The 25,806-nt window shown below is 37.2% G+C and overlaps 1 protein-coding gene and 1 pseudogene across 2 annotated transcripts in view; one reads left to right on the top strand and one right to left on the bottom strand.

Moving 5' to 3' along the window:
• Window positions 1-25,806, bottom strand: part of csmd3a (CUB and Sushi multiple domains 3a) — a 579,356-nt gene that overhangs the window by 258,889 nt on the left and 294,661 nt on the right. For both annotated transcript variants that reach the window (XM_067447773.1, XM_067447774.1), the window contains exons 26-30: window positions 22,084-22,286; window positions 20,129-20,320; window positions 17,905-18,043; window positions 13,879-14,066; window positions 10,604-10,798 (exon numbers count right to left, since the gene is read on the bottom strand). In XM_067447773.1, coding sequence (XP_067303874.1) covers window positions 10,604-10,798; window positions 13,879-14,066; window positions 17,905-18,043; window positions 20,129-20,320; window positions 22,084-22,286 — 917 coding nt within the window. The remainder of the gene's footprint in view (window positions 1-10,603; window positions 10,799-13,878; window positions 14,067-17,904; window positions 18,044-20,128; window positions 20,321-22,083; window positions 22,287-25,806) is intronic.
• LOC137083967 (5S ribosomal RNA) lies at window positions 24,691-24,807 on the top strand (annotated as a pseudogene).

Genomic DNA, 25,806 nt, shown 5'->3' with positions numbered 1-25,806 from the left:
TACTGTATTATTAGCAGGTTTACTGTATTATTAGCAGGTTTACAGTATTATTATCAGGTTTACTGAATTATTATCAGGTTTACTGTTTTATTAGCAGGTTTACTGTATTATTATCAGGTTTACTGTATTATTAGCAGGTTTACTGTTTTATTAGCAGGTTTACTGTATTATTATCAGGTTTACTGTATTATTAGCAGGTTTACTGTATTATTATCAGGTTTACTGTATTATTATCAGATTTACTGTTTTATTAGCAGGTTTACTGTATTATTAGCAGGTTTACTGTATTATTATCAGGTTTTCTGTATTATTATCAGGTTTTCTGTTTTATTAGCAGGTTTACTGTTTAATTAGCAGGTTTACTGTATTATTAGCAGGTTTGCTGTATTATTAGCAGGTTTACTGTATTATTAGCAGGTTTACTGTTTTATTAGCAGGTTTACTGTATTATTATCAGGTTTACTGTTTTATTAGCAGGTTTACTGTATTATTAGCAGGTTTACTGTTTTATTAGCAGGTTTACTGTTTTATTATCAGGTTTACTGTTTTATTAGCAGGTTTACTGTATTATTATCAGGTTTACTGTATTATTATCAGGTTTACTGTTTTATTAGCAGGTTTACTGTATTATTAGCAGGTTTACTGTATTATTAGCAGGTTTATTGTATTATTAGCAGGTTTACTGTATTATTAGCAGGTTTACTGTATTATTAACAGGTTTACTGTATTATTAGCAGGTTTACTGTATTATTAGCAGGTTTACTGTTTTATTAGCAGGTTTACTGTATTATTAACAGGTTTACTGTATTATTAGCAGGTTTACTGTATTATTAACAGGTTTACTGTATTATTAGCAGGTTTACTGTATTATTAGCAGGTTTACTGTATTATTAGCAGGTTTACTGTATTATTAGCTGGTTTACTGTATTATTAGCAGGTTTATTGTATTATTAGCAGGTTTACTGTATTATTAGCAGGTTTACTGTATTATTAGCAGGTTTACTGTATTATTAACAGGTTTACTGTATTATTAGCAGGTTTACTGTATTATTAGCAGGTTTACTGTATTATTAACAGGTTTACTGTATTATTAGCAGGTTTACTGTATTATTATCAGGTTTACTGTATTATTAGCAGGTTTACTGTATTATTATCAGGTTTAGTGTATTATTAGCAGGTTTACTGTATTATTAACAGGTTTACTGTATTATTATCAGGTTTACTGTATTATTATCGGGTTTACTGTTTTATTAGCATGTTTACTGTATTATTAGCAGGTTTACTGTATTATTAGCAGGTTTACTGTATTATTAGCAGGTTTACTGTTTTATTAGCAGGTTTACTGTATTATTAGCAGGTTTACTGTATTATTAGCAGGTTTACTGTATTATTATCAGGTTTACTGTATTATTATCAGGTTTACTGTTTTATTATCAGGTTTACTGTATTATTAGCAGGTTTACTGTTTTATTAGCAGGTTTACTGTATTATTATCAGGTTTACTGTATTATTATCAGGTTTACTGTATTATTAGCAGGTTTACTGTATTATTATCATCAGATTTACTGTTTTATTAGCAGGTTTACTGTATTATTATCAGATTTACTGTATTATTATCAGGTTTACTGTATTATTATCAGGTTTACTGTATTATTAGCAGGTTTACTGTTTTATTAGCAGGTTTACTGTATTATTAGCAGGTTTACTGTTTTATTAGCAGGTTTACTGTATTATTATCAGGTTTACTGTATTATTAGCAGGTTTACTGTATTATTATCAGGTTAACTGTATTATTATCATCAGATTTACTGTTTTATTAGCAGGTTTACTGTATTATTATCAGATTTACTGTATTATTAGCAGGTTTACTGTATTATTAGCAGGTTTACAGTATTATTATCAGGTTTACTGAATTATTATCAGGTTTACTGTTTTATTAGCAGGTTTACTGTATTATTATCAGGTTTACTGTATTATTAGCAGGTTTACTGTTTTATTAGCAGGTTTACTGTATTATTATCAGGTTTACTGTATTATTAGCAGGTTTACTGTATTATTATCAGGTTTACTGTATTATTATCAGATTTACTGTTTTATTAGCAGGTTTACTGTATTATTAGCAGGTTTACTGTATTATTATCAGGTTTTCTGTATTATTATCAGGTTTTCTGTTTTATTAGCAGGTTTACTGTTTAATTAGCAGGTTTACTGTATTATTAGCAGGTTTGCTGTATTATTAGCAGGTTTACTGTATTATTAGCAGGTTTACTGTTTTATTAGCAGGTTTACTGTATTATTATCAGGTTTACTGTTTTATTAGCAGGTTTACTGTATTATTAGCAGGTTTACTGTTTTATTAGCAGGTTTACTGTTTTATTATCAGGTTTACTGTTTTATTAGCAGGTTTACTGTATTATTAGCAGGTTTACTGTATTATTATCAGGTTTACTGTTTTATTAGCAGGTTTACTGTATTATTAGCAGGTTTACTGTTTTATTAGCAGGTTTACTGTATTATTAGCAGGTTTACTATTTTATTAGCAGGTTTACTGTTTTATTATCAGGTTTACTGTTTTATTAGCAGGTTTACTGTATTATTAGCAGGTTTACTGTATTATTATCAGGTTTACTGTTTTATTAGCAGGTTTACTGTATTATTAGCAGGTTTACTGTTTTATTAGCAGGTTTACTGTATTATTAGCAGGTTTACTGTATTATTATCAGATTTACTGTTTTATTAGCAGGTTTACTGTATTATTAGCAGGTTTACTGTATTATTAGCAGGTTTACTGTTTTATTAGCAGGTTTACTGTATTATTAGCAGGTTTACTGTATTATTATCAGGTTTACTTTTTTATTAGCAGGTTTACTGTATTATTGGCAGGTTTACTGTATTATTAGCAGGTTTACTGTATTATTTGCAGGTTTACTTTTTTATTAGCAGGTTTACTGTATTATTATCAGGTTTACTGTATTATTAGCAGGTTTACTGTATTATTAGCAAGTTTACTGTATTATTAGCAGGTTTACTGTTTTATTAGCAGGTTTACTGTTTTATTAGCAGGTTTACTGTATTATTATCAGGTTTACTGTATTATTATCAGGTTTACTGTATTATTAGCAGGTTTACTGTATTATTAGCAGGTTTACTGTTTTATTAGCAGGTTTACTGTATTATTATCAGGTTTACTGTATTATTATCAGGTTTACTGTATTATTAGCAGGTTTACTGTGTTATTATCAGGTTTACTGTATTATTATCAGATTTACTGTTTTATTAGCAGGTTTACTGTATTATTATCAGATTTACTGTATTATCAGGTTTACTGTATTATTAGCAGGTTTACTGTATTATTATCAGGTTTACTGTATTATTAGCAGGTTTACTGTTTTATTAGCAGGTTTACTGTATTATTAGCAGGTTTACTGTATTATTATCAGGTTTACTGTATTATTAGCAGGTTTACTGTATTATTATCAGGTTTACTGTATTATTATCAGATTTACTGTTTTATTAGCAGGTTTACTGTATTATTAGCAGGTTTACTGTATTAATATCAGGTTTTCTGTATTATTAGCAGGTTTTCTGTTTTATTAGCAGGTTTACTGTATTATTAGCAGGTTTACTGTATTAATATCAGGTTTTCTGTATTATTATCAGGTTTTCTGTTTTATTAGCAGGTTTACTGTTTAATTAGCAGGTTTACTGTATTATTAGCAGGTTTGCTGTATTATTAGCAGGTTTACAGTATTATTATCAGGTTTACAGTATTATTAGCAGGTTTACTGTTTTATTAGCAGGTTTACTGTATTATTAGCAGGTTTACTGTATTAATATCAGGTTTACTGTATTATTATCAGGTTTACTGTATTATTAGCAGGTTTACTGTTTTATTAGCATGTTTACTGTATTATTATCAGGTTTACAGTATTATTATCAGGTTTACTGTATTATTAGCAGGTTTACTGTTTTATTAGCAGGTTTACTGTATTATTAGCAGGTTTACTGTTTTATTAGCATGTTTACTGTATTATTATCAGGTTTACAGTATTAATATCAGGTTTTCTGTATTATTATCAGGTTTTCTGTTTTATTAGCAGGTTTACTGTTTAATTAGCAGGTTTACTGTATTATTAGCAGGTTTGCTGTATTATTAGCAGGTTTACAGTATTATTATCAGGTTTACTGTTTTATTAGCAGGTTTACAGTATTATTATCAGGTTTACTGTTTAATTAGCAGGTTTACTGTATTATTAGCAGGTTTTCTGTTTTATTTGCAGGTTTACTGTATTATTAGCAGGTTTACTGTATTATTATCAGGTTTACAGTATTATTATCAGGTTTACTGTATTATTAGCAGGTTTACTGTTTTATTAGCAGGTTTACTGTATTATTAGCAGGTTTACTGTTTTATTAGCAGGTTTACTGTATTATTATCAGGTTTACTGTTTTATTAGCAGGTTTACTGTATTATTAGCAGGTTTACTGTATTATTAGCAGGTTTACTGTTTTATTAGCAGGTTTACTGTATTATTAGCAGGTTTACTGTTTTATTAGCAGGTTTACTGTTTTATTAGCAGGTTTACTGTATTATTAGCAGGTTTACTGTATTATTATCAGGTTTACTGTATTATTATCAGATTTACTGTTTTATTAGCAGGTTTACTGTATTATTAGCAGGTTTACTGTATTAATATCAGGTTTTCTGTATTATTATCAGGTTTTCTGTTTTATTAGCAGGTTTACTGTATTATTAGCAGGTTTACTGTATTAATATCAGGTTTTCTGTATTATTATCAGGTTTTCTGTTTTATTAGCAGGTTTACTGTATTATTAGCAGGTTTACTGTATTATTAGCAGGTTTGCTGTATTATTAGCAGGTTTACTGTTTTATTAGCAGGTTTACTGTATTATTAGCAGGTTTACTGTTTTATTATCAGGTTTACTGTTTTATTAGCAGGTTTACTGTATTATTAGCAGGTTTACTGTATTATTAGCAGGTTTACTGTATTATTATCAGGTTTACTGTTTTATTAGCAGGTTTACTGTATTATTAGCAGGTTTACTGTATTATTAGCAGGTTTGCTGTTTTATTAGCAGGTTTACTGTATTATTAGCAGGTTTACTGTTTTATTAGCAGGTTTACTGTATTATTATCAGGTTTACTGTATTATTAGCAGGTTTACTGTTTTATTAGCAGGTTTACTGTATTATTAGCAGGTTTACTGTTTTATTAGCAGGTTTACTGTATTATTAGCAGGTTTACTGTTTTGTTAGCAGGTTTACTGTATTATTAGCAGGTTTACTGTATTATTAGCAGGTTTACTGTTTTATTAGCAGGTTTACTGTATTATTAGCAGGTTTACTGTATTATTAGCTGTATTGTTTAATCAGGATGAGTTACTTAAATAAAGTGAACAGCATCATGCAATCATTTTTTGGAGTGTGCATATCACGATACGTACATTTGGGATATTTCGATAATTTCAATATATTGCGTAGCAAGTAAGCAAGGAATGATGGACTAATGTGAAGAATCATGCACAAAAAGAGCATTAAAAAGATGAACCCATCCACCGAGATCTGAATCTATTCCATACGCATCCGTCTGATTAGTCAGCAAGCGGCTAGTAATACTCTCGCCTTCAGTCGGACTCTCCCAGGCATAGCGAGAAACATCACGAAATATGCAGATTATATAGTCTATCCATAGCACTCTCACTCTCTCCAGAGATGTGCCGCTTCTGTGAGGATCATTTGCAAAATAGCACAGAACAATGAGGCGTTACTGAATCACTGTGAGTTGTTACCCGCTGCGCAGTAACCCAAAACCATCGCTTTTATTCCGGCGGACTGACGGCTCATTCCACATAATGCCTTTCCAACACAAACTCAGAGGGTTTTACTGTAGCAAGACCACACATCCATGCATGAAAAAACAACAACAACTCTGAAATCAATAGACAGGCCTTCAGCCCAGATCTGTGCATTCAAGGCCGTGACAGACTTCTGCAGGATTTATTTGTCATTGGTTTCTGTAGCATTCGGAGCTCTGTGTGGACAGTGCGATACTGGACTCACTACAGCCAAATCAAAAACAAATCAGCAACAAAATCTGACATGAACTGTCCCATAAATGTTATGCTCAAATAGCATTAAAAAGCGTATACTTCAGCCACGATCAGTCAATGACTTTACCTATCAGTGATTGGCTCTTTTAATTAGAAGGCGGGGCTTGTTCCGCCGTTTTGAGCGTTGTACTTTCTCCCATTCATACATGTAAGCTTAACCAGCTTCATCTCAAAGACCGCAAGTTTTTTTAGTTTGTTTCAGTAATTTTGTTGTGTGCTTTTGTTATTTTTATTACACACACACACACACACACACACACACACACACACACACACACACACACACACACACACACACACACACACACACACACACACACACACACACACACACACACACACACACACACACACACACACACAAATTTAATTCAAACTTAAAATGGAATATTTAATCAGGAAAATGTCAAACGTTTAACACCCTACTCTCTCAAATATGCTGGGTTGTTTTAACCCAATGTTGGGTCAAATATGGACTATTTTGGGTTATTTTAACCCAGTTAAATTTTGTTATTTTTACAGCAATTGGGTTATTTTAACCCAGTGATTGGGTTGTTTTAATCCTGTGGTTGGGTAAAATATTTACTAAAGACAACCCAATCGCTGAGTTAAAACAACCCGATTGCTGGGTTAGTCCATATTTGACCCAACATTGGGTTGTTTTTTACCAAGATTTTTTAGACTGTAGGCATCAGCGGTCGGGCCGGCGCAGCCAACTCGCTTTTTTCTTATAAGTGCAAAATACTCTAGATTTTTGTCATACATACATCATTCGAAACTTTTAAGTGTCTACTTTTACTTGTGTACACACACACAAAAAAAATGTTGTCCTTTTACAAAATAAATAAAGCAAACATGATGCACAATCTGCCGCCTCTCTCTCTCAATAAAGTCCATTCTGATTCTTGTCAGAAAATTATCTGTAACTTAGTGAATACTTATCTATTTAATTATAGTTTGTTTCAGTAACCTTGTTGTGTGCTGTAAACGCACGCACGCACGCACGCACGCACGCACGCACGCACACACACACAGTATATCTTTTATTGATTTGTTTTAGTTTTAATTTTAGCCAAGGCAACATGTTATTTCAGCTTTATGTCAATTACCAAAAATGACCTTTAATAGTTAATTCACAGCAACAGCACTGGATCCAGATCCAATCAATTACTCTCAATTTTACTCTCATAAAATCAAACCCCATCTGCATTAACTCATTGAATATCCTGGAAACACATCAGTTTACACAAGTGTTCTGTCACCTGAGAAAGAAACTAAACTAAACTTAATCGATAAGATTTTACCTTCACATTTGTTACCTCAACTTTGCTCCACCCTAATTTCTTCTCACTCATAAATACTTCAGATTGCGCAGCTTAAGCTTCAAAAGCAGAGAAAACCCTTCTTATGCTTGAGGGCTTATTGATCTGCATGTAAACCCATAAACCACACTCTTATAATGAGGTGATTTTTGATAGTTATCAGCATTTTGTTCACATCTCACTCTGATTATGCCTAGTAATCAGCCAGTGTGTAAGGTCACATAAATGCCTCAAATAATCTTCCTTTATTAGTGAAAGGTCGTCCTGCACGCCTCGATTTCTGTCAGTTTATTAAATCCATGCCTGTCTAAGGGTGCGTTCACACTTGTAGTTCGGTTAGTTTGGTTCATTTAGTCCGGTAAAAAAAAAAAAAAAAAAAAACATATAGTCCTGGTCCGCTAAGCGTTCACACTGGCATTTATAACAGCGAACCTAAAGTTACCGAACCAAAGGCTCAGGGAGACGCTCACAACCTGATTGGTCGGCTTAAATGACGTAGGAGCTGCTTACTGAACATACAAAACAGCGCTGTGTGCCGGATTACACGCACGGGCATTTTATGCGTGTACATATGGCATTATTTTTACCCGCTGAGAACTCATGAAGAGCTCATTAAGTGTTCAAAACATTCAAAACAGCTCCAGGATTTCCTCCGTTGTGCAGAAAAGAGACGGCCGTTCTGTCGTCTGTACCGGATAATAATGGGCAGTAGGGGTGGCCGATATCTCGATATTTAAAATATATCGAGATATTTTTTAAACTCGATATGGGTTTGGACATATCGTATATCGATATATTGTTTATATTTAATTCTGATTCCGCCACTTTGCTTGTTTGCCTTCGCTGTGCTGTGCTCGACCCGGCTCGCGCGCCTCCCGCCTCCCGCCTCCTTGCTTTTGTTCCCCATCCCCTCGCGTGTTGTCTCATTGAACATGGCGGCGTCCGCAACCAGGTTTGGATTATCATGTTGACAAGCGTGTGCGTTTGCGACCACGACTGTCCTTCTAACACAACTGCTTGCTAAAATTCATAAAGCAATATTAATGTTCATCATAGTTCAAATCGCAAGTTTCACTATTGGTGCGAGACGCACTCTCAGTCGCAATCATGTCAGTTTATGATTTGTGTCTAACTGATCGCATGGTTTTCGGTTAAAATGTCAAAATGATCGCATATTCTTTTAAAACATTAAAAAAATTATTGCAATATCATCATTATTATTTTGTCAGCTTTGTCACGGGATTATGATGAATAGGTCTATTCATGTTTTAACCAAGAGGGGAAAACGCGACATCCCGGGTGTCCTGAGACACACTGCTCTTCTTTAAGTTGTACTGTATAATATAGCCTACCTTCTGAGGTTCATATTTCGTTCTGTAACTGGAAAAGAAGGGAAGCTCTCCTCATGTGTAGCCTACGTGATCCTCATGATGAGGCGCTCAGTCACGCTATAGTAAAGAGTGTGACATCTAATGTTTGAATTTTGTTACAAATTTAACAGGAAGTGGTGTTATGAAAAAATCTTTTTATTTATATCTCAGTCATGCCCCCATCTTTCTGCAAAATGCTTACTGTTTACTTTAACTGTAAAAAAGGAGTCTTTTGGAAGCATAAAGTGAATGAAAAGAAGGCTATATATATTATTTATTTTATTTTACAGTTAAATTATTATTATTATTTATTTAATCAGGGAGTTTTTTTTTTAATGTCAAAAGCACTTTGTTCCTACATGAACTGACTACCTCTTTGCACTTTAATAAAATTAAAAAAAAAGCCTATGATATTTTGCATATTTGTTTTTGCTGTTTTTAGGGGGTTATTTTTCCTGTAAAGATATCGAGATATACATCGTATATCGAGATATATTTTTTTGCTTTTGATATTTTTTTTGCTCCATATCGCCCAGCCCTAATGGGCTACACAGGTCCTTTGATGAGAAGAGCCAGGTTTGCTTTTTGTGTGTTTTTTCTAGCATTTTCGAAACATGCTCGTCGGACCAAATATTGATGAGGCTCTTCCTCGTTGCTCTACGTTTGCCCTCTAACGTTAACGTTACTCATTTTGGATACACCGATCTTTCCGCATCGTCAAATCAGCTGACTCTGCGTCGCATCTTGTGACATCACGTCCTGTCTTTGGTCCGTGTTGCGTTCATATATCAGTCGAACCGCACCAGAGTTCGTTATGAAGCGGACCGAGACCCATCTTTATAGCGCTCTCGGTCCGCTTGTTTGGTTCGCTCCAGGGTTCGGATGGCAGCGTTCACATATGTTCAAATGAACCGCACTAACCGAACAATCGCACCAGGGTTCGTTTTAATCCAACCAAACATGACAAGTGTGAACGCACCCTAACAGCTGATTGGCTACAAGTTTGTTATTGGATAACACTTACCCAACCTTTAAGTTCCGTTTTTTTCTAGGTTTGGTTGTGTTTATGGGGTGCAGTATAACATGTCTTAATACTTCTTTTTTTTTTTAAACACCATATTTTTCTTCTATTCTCCCTTTATTTCACACCGCCTTCTCCACTGTCCTTTGAACGGCTCATTTGCTTCCTGCTTCTATGAAGCCCCTCCCTCAGAAAAACGCAATGGTCTTAGATTGGTTAGATGGCCAAATGTAGTTTTCTGTATTTTTATTACCAGCAGCCAAATCACCCTGAAGCCCAAGACTGGTTTCCCACTGAAGCTAAGTAGGGCTGAGCCTGGTCAGTACCTGGAATGGAATTATTATTATTATTATTATTGGCTGAAGTGCAAAGCACAGGTTGTCCGGAAGCCACGCCTCCTCCCATTACGGGCAGAAGTCACATCTGTGAAGACTAGCGAGGGTTTATGATGTCACCAACCCAGGAAGAAGCTCGTTGTAGTCCAAACCGGCCATTTTTGTAGGCAATAAACTGCCGTAACTTTAAAAGACAATATCTCCGTTTGCATTGAACTTACAGCGCTGTAACTTTGCAGAGACTGTTTATGCTCAAGCAGCGACATTACACACTAACTTAAGTAAAAAAAAGTGAAATTGCATGCCACCACCCCAATTTTTGGAGCTGATTTCAGCACAGCTCCAGAAATAGAGCGTCCTGCAGGTGTTTGTGTAGTAAGGGGATGTGCATTCTCCCACAACCCAGATGAGAACGTGAAAGTACCTTGGCAGCTGGGCAGGGCTCGGTTCCATTCGGGTCTGTTGGTTCCGCCCATGACACAGGTGAGGCTGGAATAACCCTGAAGCTGGTAGCCTGGATCACAGTGGAAGGTCACAGTGGAGCCCAGCTTATAGTCTCCACCCAACCGCGTGCCATTCATCACGCTGCCCGGGTCAAAACAAGCCTCACGCAGTTTAGCTGTACGGGAGAGGAACACAAGACATATGGCATATGATAAAGCTGTAGAAGATGAAAAGATCCAAATGCCAAGCGGCAACCTTTGAAACTTTCCAGTTTCTGCAGTCAAGCATCTTGAAATAGTCAATCTTAAAGTCACCATGAAACCAAAATGGACAATTCTTATTTGTATTCATGTAAATTCATGTTCCTGGTAATCTTGAATCCGAGTAACTTCACCTCTTCTCTGATGATGAGGGCGAGGCAACCTGTCACTCACATTAGATTAGTGTTCATTTTGTCACCTATTTTTAATTTTGCCTTAGTCTTAGTCTCGTGCTAAATGTCCTTGTTAGTCATATTTAGTCATTTACATATCTCTTTTTAGTTAGTTAAGTTTTAGTCGACTAAAAGTCTCGTCATTTTAGTCAAAAGAAAACAAACAGTTAAAACATTTTTTAAATAAATTATTTCTGAGATTATTTCTAAGAACCATTTCAATCAAATAGTGTTTCACACATCTCAAATATTGGTTAAATGTCATGATTACCAGACACTTGATGAATGATTTTTGTTGAATGTAACTTTGTTAAATGTATCGATTTCGATCAGTATCAATTCACATACACTCACCTAAAGGATTATTAGGAACACCTGTCAAATTTCTCATTAATGCAATTATCTAAGCAACCAATCACATGGCAGTTGCTCCAATGCATTTAGGGGTGTGGTCCTGGTCAAGACAATCTCCTGAACTCCAAACTGAATGTCAGAATGGGAAAGAAAGGTGATTTAAGCAATTTTGAGCGTGGCATGATTGTTGGTGCCAGACGGGCCGGTCTGAGTATTTCACAATCTGCTCAGTTACTGGGATTTTCACACACAACCATTTCTAGGGTTTACAAAGAATGGTGTGAAAAGGGAAGAGCATCCAGTATGCAGCAGTCCTGTGGGAGAAAATGCCTTGTTGATGCTCGAGGTCAGAGGAGAATAGGCCGACTGATTCAAGCTGATAGGAGAGCAACTTTGACTGAAATAACCACTCGTTACAACTGAGGTATGCAGCAAAGCATTTGTGAAGCCACAACACACACAACCTTGAGGCGGATGGACTACAACAGCAGAAGACCCCACCGGGTACCACTCATCTCCACTACAAACAGGAAAAAGAGGCGACAATTTGCACAACCTCACCAAAATTGGACAGTTGAAGACTGGAAAAATGTTGCCTAGTCTGATAAATCTCGATTTCTGATGAGACATTCAGATGGTAGAGTCAGAATTTGGCGTAAACAGAATGAGAACATGGATCCATCATGCCTTGTTACCACTGTGCAGGCTGGTGGTGGTGGTGTAATGGTGTGGGGGATGTTTTCTTGGCACACTTTAGGCCCTTTAGTGCCAATTGGGCATCGTTTAAATGCCACGGCCTACCTGAGCATTGTTTCTGACCATGTCCATCCCTTTATGACCACCATGTGCCCATCCTCTGATGGCTACTTCTAGCAGGATAATGCACCATGTCACAAAGCTCCAATCATTTCAAATTGGTTTCTTGAACATGACAATGAGTTGACTGTACTAAAATGGCCGCCACAGTCCCCAGATCTCAACCCAATAGAGCATCTTTGGGATGTGGTGGAACGGGAGCTTCGTGCCCTGGATGTGCATCCCACAAATCTCCATCAACTGCAAGATGCTCTCCTATCAATATGGGCCAACATTTCTAAAGAATGCTTTCAGCAGCTTGTTGATCAATGCCACGGAGAATTAAGGCAGTTCTGAAGGCGAAAGGGGGGCGAACACTGTACTACACTTATAGTAATATAAATAATACAAATATTAAAAGAAAAATATTTTAAAGGCTCATTAATGGACCATTATTATTTCACAAATAGTTTTTACTACCAAAAGATCTGTAAAAAATAAAAAAGAGATGATTGTAGATGAAAATGAAGAGAGATTTTATTTTAGTTTTTATTTTATGCAAAACATTTTAGTCTTGTCTTTTTTGTGAACAATAATGCATGTTCATTTAGTCTTGGTCAGCATTTTTGGACATTGGTGCAGTCTCGTCATCGTCTCCTCTTAGTCATGGAAGAAAAAGGTTGTTGGCGAACATATTTAGTCTAGTCTCATCTGACGAAATCAACACTACATGAGATCCACCAATAGCAAACCACAACCATCTAATCAATTCCCCACAGACAAAATCAAGTCCGTCCTACATTTGCTCTTGTTTGAGGGGCGTTTCACTCAGATATGCATCACAATATGGAATAAAACTTCCCTTTCATTCCCTATAATTCTTTCACCACCAGCTTCCCTCAAGTCAATTTGAGCTAAAAACCTATTTTTGGTATATTTTTTGAGTGTTGATCGGAGTGGTCTAAGACCCTAAGACTGTTGTCCTACTTGAACCACAAATACACACACAACAAATGTACTGGATTCGAGGTTTTGTGGTTGAAATTTTAAAAAGTAACAAATTCTTCCCTAACGGATCAATTTGATTCCCTTAGGAATGAATGGAATGCTTTAGTACACATAAAAACCTAAAAATGCTCAAAATTCAAACTAAAAATGTTACCCGTGCTGGCAAAATGTGGGCAAGTTTAATTTAAAACAATCCCCATTTTGAGCAAAAAGCTGAAAAAATCACATTTTTATCAAAGGCTCAAAACACAGATAGAGAGGATGGAGTCCATCAACACCCCTAAAGCTTCACAGTCGTTTCCTCATCCTGCTGTTTTGATTCATATTCTGTTTACTGTTGGATGATCACATTAGTGTACTCGTGTGCAAGCGACTTTCTATTCCCTCTTTCTGGTTTACACTGATCTTCTTTTTCGCATATTTTTGTGGATCCGAGGATTTCAGAAGATTCGTAACAGCGCCCCCTACCACACTACGGCGAAAACACAGATTGACAGAAAAAGCTGTCAATGGCGGTACAAATCACCCAACGATGAACACTCTGTAGTCATTTACTCACCATCAGCCACCCCAATCAATACCAATCAATACGTGCATCGCTCAAGGGCACTAATCTAGTTAAAGAACGGCCCCTTTCGGGTCTTTAACAAGCAAAGTGCTCTAACCTTTGTATTCCAGATGGAAGCCGGTGTAGCTCACGGATCCGTCGCTGCGGAAGGCAATGTGCATGATGTTGGAGCTGCTTTCAACCTTCTCCGGAAGCTTGCTGTCTTGAAATGTGCCGATCAGATGACTGTTGCTGTGAGGTCCGTCGTAGATGTACAAGAAGTCATAGTTGGGCTCAATGCTAAAACTGGGAGAAGAAGCGTACAGTATAGAAACACGATTTACAGGGCGATCTATTGACTTTATCTTTCCAATATACCCAACCACTAATGAAAATTCTGTCAACATGTCATTCCAAATCAAAAACTAACGAACATGTCATTGCACTTTGACAAGATAACGTGCTTTATAAATAAAGCTGAACTTCAACTTGATAATCATGCTGTCTAATCAGCATCTGGATATGCCACACCTGAGAGGTGAATGGGTTATCTCGGCAAAGGAGAAGTGCTCACTAACACAGATTTAGACAGATTTGTGAACAACATTTGAGAGAAATAGGCCTTTTTTTGTACATAAAAAAAGTCTTAGATCTTTGATTTCAGCTCAAGTAAAATGGGGGCCAAAAACAAAAGTGTTATGTTTGTCATTTTGTTTAGTGCGTGTGTGTGTATGTATATATATATAAATATATATATAAATGCGGTGGGACATAAATTGCGTATCATTTGCACGCGAAAAACTGCGTACTATATGCACACCAAAGCTCATTTTGACGTGTGAGGGGCGCTCAAAATGAGCTTTGGCGTGCATATAGTATGCAGATTTTTGCGTGCATATGATATGCACTATATATGTCGCATTAAGGGGGGTTGCATTGCTGATACAATGTTATATCAGATGTAAAATATGTACAGTAACAATTGCAGAAAAATTAGTATTAAGATGTCCGGAAAGCAATTAAATAGTTCATTTATTGATATAGATCTCGTTTAATTATTGCATTTAAACACAATATAGTGTTGTGCCAAGATTTTTCATGTGAAAAAGGCATATAGATTTGCACACTTTGCTTACGATCCCTGGTCTAGTCTGTTAAACTTGTCAGAAGTTCTCGTTAGTTCTCGTCCCGTAGCCTAGTTTTTCTCTCATCAAAACCGAATACCATCAGTGGTTGTACATCAAGAGCAGGGACAGTTTTTGTGCATTTTGTTTCGTGATCTGACCGGAACAAATAGAAAGTCTCAAAGGCGTTGTGGCAAGCAGCGGGGCGAGGGACCGCGAGAGCGGCCGGTGACGAGTGGTAATGAGTACCAGCTGCGCGACACACCGGTCTCGTCTCGCGGCCGAAGGACAGGAGCATAAAAGGAGGAGCGAAGGCAGCGGAAGACGAGAGAGGACCAGGCCTGGATTCATGTTTTGTTTTGTTATGTGTGTGTGGGCAGTCGTCCGTGAGGGGCTGCCCGCAGTTTACTTTCGTTTTGTTTATTTTGAAATAAGAGTTGTTAAACGTTTGCCGGTTCCCGCCTCCTTCCTTCCATCAAAGAACCTCGTTTACAGGCGTTAAGCGTTAGATTAAAGCGCTCGTCTGTGTGAAGACTGCACGAGCCGCGAGAGAAATCTGCTCCACTGATAACAGCGGCAACGAGCGCCAGATCGCCTCTTATTTAACAAACGAACAAAATGATGCTCTTCTAGTTAACCAGAGATGTTTTGTTTGTATTAGTTAGGTTCATCCGTGAAGCAAGATGTTTTAAAAAAGTGGTGGGGACATGTCCCACCAGCAAATTACACCTATATATATATATATATATATATATATATATATATATATATATATATATATATATATATATTCAACAGTTATATATAGTTCTTGTAATGTGCAATAAAATTGGGGAATGGTAAAAAAAAAAAAAAAGCAGAGAAGAACCAATTTGATATGGTTTTAATGTAAATTTTGCAACTTTATCATTCTCTTGTCAAGCAGTCGAATGAAACACAGCTGTGTAAAGGGTACAAATTATTCCCTTTGTGTGCCAGAGAAGAAATGGCAGCATACGAGTTTGAAATGACATGAGAGTGAGTAAATAATGGCAGAACTTTCATTTTTCTAGGTGTCAGTCTTGGGGTAGAAACGTAAAACGCTTATAAAGTGTGTAAAACAGGAAAGAGAAAACAAGCAGCATCCCATTGAAGACATGAACATTTATCAAATGCTTGTTGACAACATCACAAGCTCCATCTGGTTTTCACCGTGATCTTCCTAAAATACCTTTCGGGTCATCAGAGGCAGGGAATGTTTTGAAGAGCTATGTTTCAGGTGGGGAAATATAGTGAAGTGGAAACATCCAATGTGGGCGGAAAATGCACATAAATGGCACATTGGGAAAATGTGGACGCTGCACTTCACATTAAGTACTGCGATGAGAGCAGACGGCCGTGTTAATGTCATTATGAAGATTTGTTTATTGTCCTAAAACTGCACCAACAATATGCCATTGATTTGAGATGGTTTCATAAATACTGTAATAATGTCACTGTGACTCATCTTTCTATCTGGAGAAAATCTTTTCCCAATTACCATGCTGATAAAAACACAAGTCATATGTTCATTTTAAATTAATTGCATTTTTGGAGCACAGATCACAGTCTGATATTAACACAATATTCCAATTTACAGTCTAAGATGGAAACAGTTATGGGTCAGCTCATTTTATATGTTTGGATGTAATCATTTTCAAAGACACATTAAAAATGCAAATCACACTGACAATGTGTAAATACATCTCCTCTATGATTAACCTATTCATAAATCCAATTTGATTTTTTTTTTTTTTTTGAGACAAAGTAAAACGTTTTTATGTGGTGTATCCATCTTCTGATTGAGCAAAATATAGCTGCAAGCAGCAAATATCGGGGCCGAGCACAAAAAGGACAAATGAGACATGTAAGCAAGACTGAGAGCTTTAGAAAAAAAAAAAACGAATAATAAAAAAAATTAAAACTTGATGCATTACTCGAGAATGGTTTGCTGGGTTTGGTCTACCAAAAAAGCTAACTTTTTGCCTCCATGGTCTGAAGATAATCTGAGCCAAGGTTTGTGAAAATCAGACCAGGTTTTAGCAAATATGACATGAATGATATTATTGTTCTCATCATGACGTAAGGAATTCATTAAAATAGGCCAAATAAATCAGCAATTTATTAACCAAAAGTTATTAGATTTCATTATACCGTAATTTTTGAGTAAACTATTTGTCATATCTTTTGACCAGTAGGTGGCACTGTGTTAAAATGCTGCGTGTAACCTCAGGTTATGCTTGGGATGATATGTACCAAGTTTGGTCTGAATATGCCGAAGCGTTGCGGAGATATAGCCATGTGTCCAATTTGGAGTGCTCTTTAGCAAATTTGTTTGCACATCATCCCAAAACAGTTGGGTTATTAAAAAATGCCGCCCCAACAAACTGAGCTGCTCTGTGTATTCTGACAGCTTTCTATCAGAACCAGCATTAACTTCTGGAGCAGTTTGAGCTCCAGTAGCTCGTCTGTTTGATCGGACCCCACGGGCCAGCCTTCGCTCCCCACGGTCATCAATGAGCCTTGGCCGCCCATGACCCTGTGGCCGGTTCTCCACTGGTCCTTCCTTGGAGCACTTTTGATAGATACTGACCACTGCAGACCGGGAACAGCCCACAAGAGCTGCAGTTTTGGAGATGCTCTGACCCAGTCGTCTAGCCGTCACAATCTGGCCAAACTCGCTCAAATCCTTACGCTTGCCCATTTCTCCTGCTTCACACACATCAACTCTGAGGACTAAATGTTCACTTGCTGCCTAATATATCCCACCCACTAACAGGAGCCGTGATGAAGAGATCATCAGTGTTATTCACTTCACCAGTCATAATGTTATCCCTGATCAGTGTAAATGTTAAATTCATTGTATTTTAAATAAAACACCTACTTATGTCATTGCCCATATAAGGCTTTTCCAGGAAATTAATTCATTCAACATGATATATTAGTTAAATAACAATGAATCTGGGTTATTGTATTCTTATGCATATTATAACAGATCTTACCTGATAAAAGCCAAGGAGATGACATAATCAGGGTGAACCGTGATGAACCAATCACAGTCTTTGCTGTGTGGGTAAGGGTGGGGGTAATTTGGAGACAGAATGAATCCAGATGAGCCTGTAATGTTTCCACCACAAGGAGCTGGAAAACATAGATTATAAGCAGTGTTAATAAAGTGTAATCTTTCCCCCCTCCCTATAGACCCTTTTACTGTTTGTATACAATGATGACGTAGCAACGTATGCGCGCGCATTTTGGCAACAAACTGTGGCGAGAATCAGCAGCATGTCAAGCTACGTGAGCGGATTAAGAAACGCAAACCGAGAGTTATTTTAAAAAGTTGACTTTATCAAATGGTATTCGGCTAGCAGATCCGTGTACTATAGTGGAGTGGATAGAAGACGTTAGCAGATGGCCAGATATAGTGGTCGGATATATATACGTATTTAGTTGAGAAACCGAGCGTGTAACGTTACACCCGAGACAAGCATATAAATCACTGGATGCTTATGAATACGCTGTCTGTGGGCATGTACAGAATGTCCAATACAATTGTCTACATTTATTCTTATTCTTCACACAGACGTACATTTATCCTTTTCTACATTTTATGTTGTTATTGATTCGTGTGTGTCGACACACTTCTGTTCAAAGTTTAATTTTGTAATGCTATAGTACTTTAATAGCAACTATGTTGCTTGCATACATTTCTCAGATGGTTATTTTGCAATTAAACTATTAATAAAATAATTACAAATGAAATTAGTACTGTGATTATTGATATGATAATCTGGGGGTGGGGGTACATTATACACACCAGTGGCAGCCAAAGTTGGGAGGTTTATTATAAAGCATTAAGTTTCAAGTACAGTAAATATTTAACAAATGTAATTTTTTTTATGCGAGCATTTTTATGTCCTCGTTCCAATCAATGCGTTTAATCGCCTGCAGCCACAGGTACCGCCGGTTCTTCTGAAACGGCCGTGATCCTGTCGGAATCCTATAAAACTGAAGCCCATTGGTGGAATAGCGATTAGTGCAACCCGAAAACGCAACAGCCAGACATTTTGATGCTGGGAAACCGTTTTGATAAACTTTCGGAGTTGCTCACACGTTAGAACCACTAGGGAACAACACCACTTCCGTTGCCAAAATGCGCGCGCAACTCTTTGATCACGTGGGCTGTAAAAGGGTCTATTGCATGCAGGTTATTTTATCTTAAAAGATATCAAAGGACTAAATCACTATGTAGGCTAATATGTGCCCAATATATTTAAAAATATTAATATTAATGAGCAAAGCTGATACGTGTCCTCCCCATCCACTGTTCTTAAGCTCCTGGTCTGGCTTCAAACTGGACTGACCTATAAAATGTCTAAGTGCGACTCAAACTTCGGAAAATAGCTTTTGCAGACTCTCGCAATCCACGAAATAAACGTAGTGTCCCAGAAGTATTTATTATAGGAAGTCTTCAGCGTTTGGGGGGTAAAATGTGTATTATTTTGGCAAGATTGCCTGCTAAATTCGCATTCCTGGGTCTATACATCACATAATTGAGGTCGCTTCAATGCTTCAAAACCGCAGACTTGGCATCACAGTGCAGTTGAGCTCTGTTGACATTTGACAACTAACGTTATGCGTCGCTCCACTGCTCTGATTGGTTGTAGATCTGTCCAATCGAGGTCTTTCCTGGTTGGGTTGAAACACACCCCATAATCACAGCCCGATGGAGCATCAGACTCATATTCTGACTAGAGCTGAGGATGAGCAACTCAGGCTAACGTGTCCTCCCCATCAATTGTTCTTAAAAATGCAAATCACATAAATAATATTAATGAGCAAAGCTGATACGTGTCCTCCCCATCCACTGTTCTTAAGCTCCTGGTCTGGCTTCAAACCGGACTGACCTATAAATTGTCTAAATGCGACTCAAACTTCAGAAAATAGGTTTCGCAGACTCCCGCAATCCACGAAATAAACATATCACCCCAGAAGCATTTATCACAGGAAGTCTTCAGCCCAGTTTCCCATAACCTAGAAATGTAAGCGCTGACTGGGCATGCGATCAGAAATTTCCCCCAAAGAGATTTATCATTACAAAGAGTGATTTAAATCATTTCTTCTGGTTATTTTAGTCATTTTGTCAGAGCTGACAAGTGTGAAATGAGGGGCGGCTTGTATTTTACAGGTCTCAGGCGGCAATGCTGCAAATTGAATAAATCTCACCGATGCAGGTGGGAGGACTGGGCTGCCAGTAGAACCTGTTGTCCACCTGAATGCAGGTGATTCTGGATTCGCCTTGCAGGTCGTATCCTGGATCGCATGCAAAAGTCACGGAGTCTCCTGGTTCCTTTCCTTCTCCGCTTCGACTCCCATTCATGGGCGTTCCTGGATCCCTGCAGGCCGTCGCCACTGCGCCTACAAAATAAAACCAATGACCGGCTTTGCTCACTTTTCACTTACCAGGAAATCTCCGCAGGAGGTCACATTTCCCGCTCTGAAATGAGGTTGCATGGCCTCTGCGCTGTACAATGGCTCACTGGGGGCTCCGTCTGAGCTGAACGCTATCTAATGCAGGTGTGGAATACATCTGCGCTACAGCAGCCCCGTTTGACTGAAAAATCACTTGCTAATGGATGCGATTTTCATGCATTTATACTTTGAAATGGCTTTTTCTTTCTTCAAACAGGAACCATTAGTCTGGCCAATCAGCCTCCTTAGGCAACTACATTCGATCAGCAAGTTTCTTTTTCATATAAATGCTGAAAAAATACAACACTGATAATAATCCTAAATGTGTGTTGATGATCAGATCCTCATCTGAGAATGATTAGTGAAGGATCATGTGACTCTGAAGACTGGAGTAATGATGATAAATTCAGCTTTGATCACAGGAATAAATCACACTTTACTGTATATTCACATAGAGGACTGATGATTTACACTGGAGGAATATTTAGCAATTTGTACAGCATTTTTGATTAAATAAATGCAGCTTTGGTAAGCACAAAAAAACAAAATATCTTGCCAACCCCAAACACTTTAGTATAGGGAACACATATTCACTATTAACTCCGACTTTTCCCTCAATAAACTCCTAATTTACTGCTTATTAATAGTTAGTAAGGTAGTTTTTGTAGTATTTAAGTTTAGGTATTGGGTCGGATTAAGGGATGTAGAATAAGCTCATGCAGAATAAGGCATTAATATGAGCTTTAGAAGTGCTCATAAACAGACAATATCCTAGGAATATGCATGATAATCAGCAACTAGTTAATAGTTAATAACTGAACCTTAAAATAAAGTGTTAACTTTTAAAAAAAAATCTGAAATATATATTCATATGCACCTCATATAAAATAAACAGCACTGAAGATGTTTTACATTCATTCACCTAAACGGCTTTATTAGCTCTAAACTGTGATTTTAAAAAAACATTTACTTGAGAAGTCAATGGCAAATCCAGATTGCAATTTTTTACAGTATTTTTAATCAAATAAATGCAGCTTTGGTAAGCAGAAAAAAATGAACAATCTTGCCAACCCCAAACTTTTTTTTTTACATATCATGGGCACCAATGTTACCTCTGGCTGTTAGCTGTTAAACGAATACTTCACCGCTTTTTCATATTAAACTGTTATTCCCTTAACTAAGACGAGTTGATCCATCCCTCTCTCGTCTCAGTGTGTGCTCTTAATCTCTCTGACGCGCGGTGTTGATCTGATAGCATTTAGCTTAGCCCACTAAGCCCAGTTCATTCACTATGGTACCAAACAGAGATCAAGTTAGAAGTGACCAAACACCTCCACGTTTCTCTATTTAAATACAGTTACACCAATAGTTGAACGATCAAGTATAGTGACATAAAATAAAACGTGATGCTTTTCTAAGCGGATTAAAAAGGAGAACTATAATGTTTGGTGTAACTGTATTGAAATAGAGAAATGTGGAGGTGTTTGGTTGCTTCTAACTTGATCTCTGTTTGGTACCATAGTGAATGAACTGGGCTTAGTGGGCTAAGCTAAATGCTATCAGATCGTCACCGCGCGTCAGAGAGATTAAGAGCACACACTGAGACGAGAGAGGGATGGATCAACTCATCTTAGTTAAGGGAATAACATAGTTTAATATGAAAAAGCGGTGAAGTATCCCTTTAAGTTGTTTTAAAGAAATGCACTTACTTGAGAAGTCAATGGCAAATCCAGATTTGCTGATGTAGAAGTCTGTCTCAAACTGGATGGTGACGATGTTGAGAGTGCTGTGGATGCCGTCCGGTAACAGCGAGCCGCTCACTTCCTTCAGAGCCATCTCGTTTTCCGGGTGTCCATCCCAAACCTTCAGGATATCGTGCGACGCCTCCGTGTCAAACGCCAAGAACTGCAGACTAAAAAAAACCTTTAGGATTAAAGCCTCTGATTCTCATGTGCACATAAACACAAACACGCAATCTAATAAATAATTAGATAACACTTCACAATTCGGTTCCACGCTAACAAAAAAGAAAAAAAAGAAAAAAAATCTGTTAGTTAAAGGGATAGTTCACCCAAAAATGAAATGTGATATTTATCTGCTGACCCAACATGTAGGTGTGTTTGTTTCTTCAGGAGAACACAAATGAAGATTTGTAACTTGCTCGTATAATGCATGTCAATGGGGTCTAAATCTAATTACACCCCATTGACATGCATTATACGAACAACGGTTGAGTTCAAAATCTTCATTTGTGTTCTCCTGAAGAAACAAACACACCTACATGTTGGATGCCCTGGGGGTCAGCAGATAAACATCATTTATTTTTATTTTTGGGCGAACTATCCCTTTAATGGGACCTTACTGTAAAGTGCTATCAATAATTATAGCAGACTATAATGCATTTACTCAGCAAGCATATCTCTCATCAAATAAAGACTAATGCAGTGCCATAATCAAAGGTCAAAGACCTCAATCATTAGGAAATAAAATGACATTTATGTAGGATATACTTCACTCCAGGTCAGGGTCAATGCAATCTGTTTAACATTAATAAGCTTGACTTTCTCCTATGCAATTCATCATTAACCGGTTAGTGATGGGCTCTTTCGAAACATTTCATGAAGCTCCAAATCCTTTGTGAATTATTTGTTTCAAACTCGTTATTCGGAGCGCATATCAAACTGTGATTGCAATAAAAGAGGGTTTGTTCACATCATGAATGTTTCCAAATCATTCGAAATGGTTCGCCATTATAGGGGGCGATATCATGAATCTCATGATAACGGTTCAATTTTATACATTTGTACACATTTAATACATTTTAAAAAATGTATCAATAAAATGTTCTCACATCATAACTGTGTTTGCTGCATTTACACTGTTCTGACTGGCATGTGCACTGCAAAAAATGCTTTTCTTACTTAGTTTTTTGTCTTGTTTCTAGTCCAAACATCTAAAAAAATTCTAGACAAGCAAAAGTAATTGTCTTGTTTTGGGAAAAATAACTCAAAATGAAGAGAGTTTTTGCTTAAAATAAGATAAATAATCTGTCAATGGGGTGAGAAAAATAATCTTAATTCAAACAGAAAACAAGATTATTTTTCTCACCCCATTGGCAGATTATTTATCTTATTTTAAGCAAAAACTCTCTTCATTTTGAGTTATTTTTACCCAAAACAAGACAATAATTTGAACTTGTCTAGTAAATGTTTCTTAATGTGAGAATTTTTAGATATTTAGACTAGAAACAAGACAAAAATACTAAGTAAGAAAAGCATTTTTTGCAGTGTGCTGTTTCAAACGCTTACAAACAGTGAATCATTTTGCGAAGGAATTGATTTCCAAGTTTTGAAATGCTTGTTTATTTTCCCATCACTATCTCTCGGTGCTTCAATATCACACTGACACAATGCCTGAGGCTAAAATATGACCTTCCAGTGACTTAATAATAGAGCTGGCAATGGAAAATCGATTCCAATTCTGAAATAGTATAGTTTTTAATAAATTATTCCACTTCCTGTGTGCGCAGTAGTGTGTTCACGCGCACAGAAAGCCACCTCTCATACAGCGTGTGAATGCTGAATTCTCTTCTGTGTATTCTTGCGCTTGAATGGACAAAAACACACAAAATGATGTCAAAATATGCATCTTGGTGAGTAAAACACATTCAGTTTTGTCTTACGTGAACGTACACAGAAATCAGACAGTCGAACAGTATATTTGATCAGTGCATTTGCTCTTAAAGTGACAGCAGCCTAATAAACCTGCTGCCGTCTGTGCCATTAAAGGATTAGTTCACTTCAAAATGAACATGTCCTGATAGTTTTCTCACTCCCATCTCATCCAAGATGTCCATGTTTTTCTTTCTTCAGTCGAAAATAAATGACGTTTTTTGAGGAAAACATTCCAGGATTTTTCTCCACTCAATGGGAACCAAACGGCTGAAGGTCCAAATCACTGAGGAAGAGCTTCAGAGACTCTGATGATCCCAGAGGAATAGAGTCCGATCCAGACAAGCCATCAGACATTAAAAAAAATAAAAATAAAAATGATATACTTTTTAACCTAAATTGCTCATCTTGCACTGCTCTGTGCCACGAATGACATAATCCGTCGGAAAGGTCACATTATACGTGGGCAGAAGTACCGCCCCAAGCGAATGTAGGAGGACTAAAACAAACGCCCTGTAGCAAAAAAAAAAACAAAAAAAAACGACAACCTTCATCTCCAACCGACATTGTTGTTTTTGTATTAGTCTTCGCACGAGCGCTTTTTAAACACGGGGCAGTACTTCCACCTAAGTCCGATGAAAATATGCCAGCAGCCATATCACCCTGTAGCCCAAGACTGGTTTCCCACTGAAGCTAAGCAGGGCTGAGCCTGGTCAGTACCTGGATGGGAGACCAACTGGGAAAACCAGGTAGCTGCTGGTAGAGGCGTTAGTGAGGCCAGCAGGGGGCGCTCACCCTGTGGTCTTTGTGGGTCCTAATGCCCCAGTATAGTGATGGGGACACTATACTGACAATGAGTGCCGTCCTTCGGATGAGACGTTAAACCGAGGTCCCGACTCTCTGTGGTCGTTAAAAATCCCAGGATGTCCTTCGATAAAGAGTAGGGGCGTAACCCCGGCATCCTGGCCAAATTTGCCCATTGGCCCCTGTCCATCATGGCCTCCTAAAAATCCCCATATCCTGATTGGCCTAATCACTCTGTCTCCTCTCCACCAATCGGCTGGTGTGTGGTGAGCGTTCTGGCGCAATATGGCTGCCGTCGCATCATCCAGGTGGATGCTGCACATTGGTGGTGGTTGAGGAGATTCCCCCCTTCTATATGTAAAGCGCTTTGGGTGTCTAGAAAAGCGCTATATAAATGTAATGAATTATTATTATTATTATTAAAATGTCTGATGTTTTGTCTGGATCAGACTCTATTCCTCTGGGATCATCAGAGTCTCTGAAGCTCTTCCTCTGAAACTGCAGTGATTTGGGTGGTTCCCATTGAAGTCCATTATGTGGAGAAAAATGTTCCTGGAATGTTTTCCTCAAAAAACGTCATTTCTTTTCAACTGAAGAAAGAAAGACATGGACATCTTGGATGAGATGCGAGTGAGAAAACTCAGGAAATGTTCATTTTGAAGTGAACTAATCATGTAATGGCACAGACGGCAGCAGGTTTATTAGGCTGCTGTCACTTTAAGAGCAAATGCACTGATCAAATATACTGTTCGACTGATTTCTGTGTACGTTCACTTAAGACAAAACTGACTGTGTTTTACTTGTCAAGATGCACATTTTGACATCATTTTGAGTGTGAAATGATCCTTTAATGTTATTCAAACAACAAAATCCCTCGCTGAATAACTTTTGTGACTTTAATAAGGATTAATCTATCCTTTATCCATAAGATGTTCTTGTTCTTTATATTTAATTGTA

The sequence above is a fragment of the Pseudorasbora parva genome, chromosome 7 (assembly GCF_024679245.1).
Source record: "Pseudorasbora parva isolate DD20220531a chromosome 7, ASM2467924v1, whole genome shotgun sequence".
Lineage (NCBI taxonomy): Eukaryota > Metazoa > Chordata > Actinopteri > Cypriniformes > Gobionidae > Pseudorasbora > Pseudorasbora parva.
Note: the sequence above shows the minus strand (reverse complement) of the source record. Positions and strands in the feature narration are given on the sequence as shown.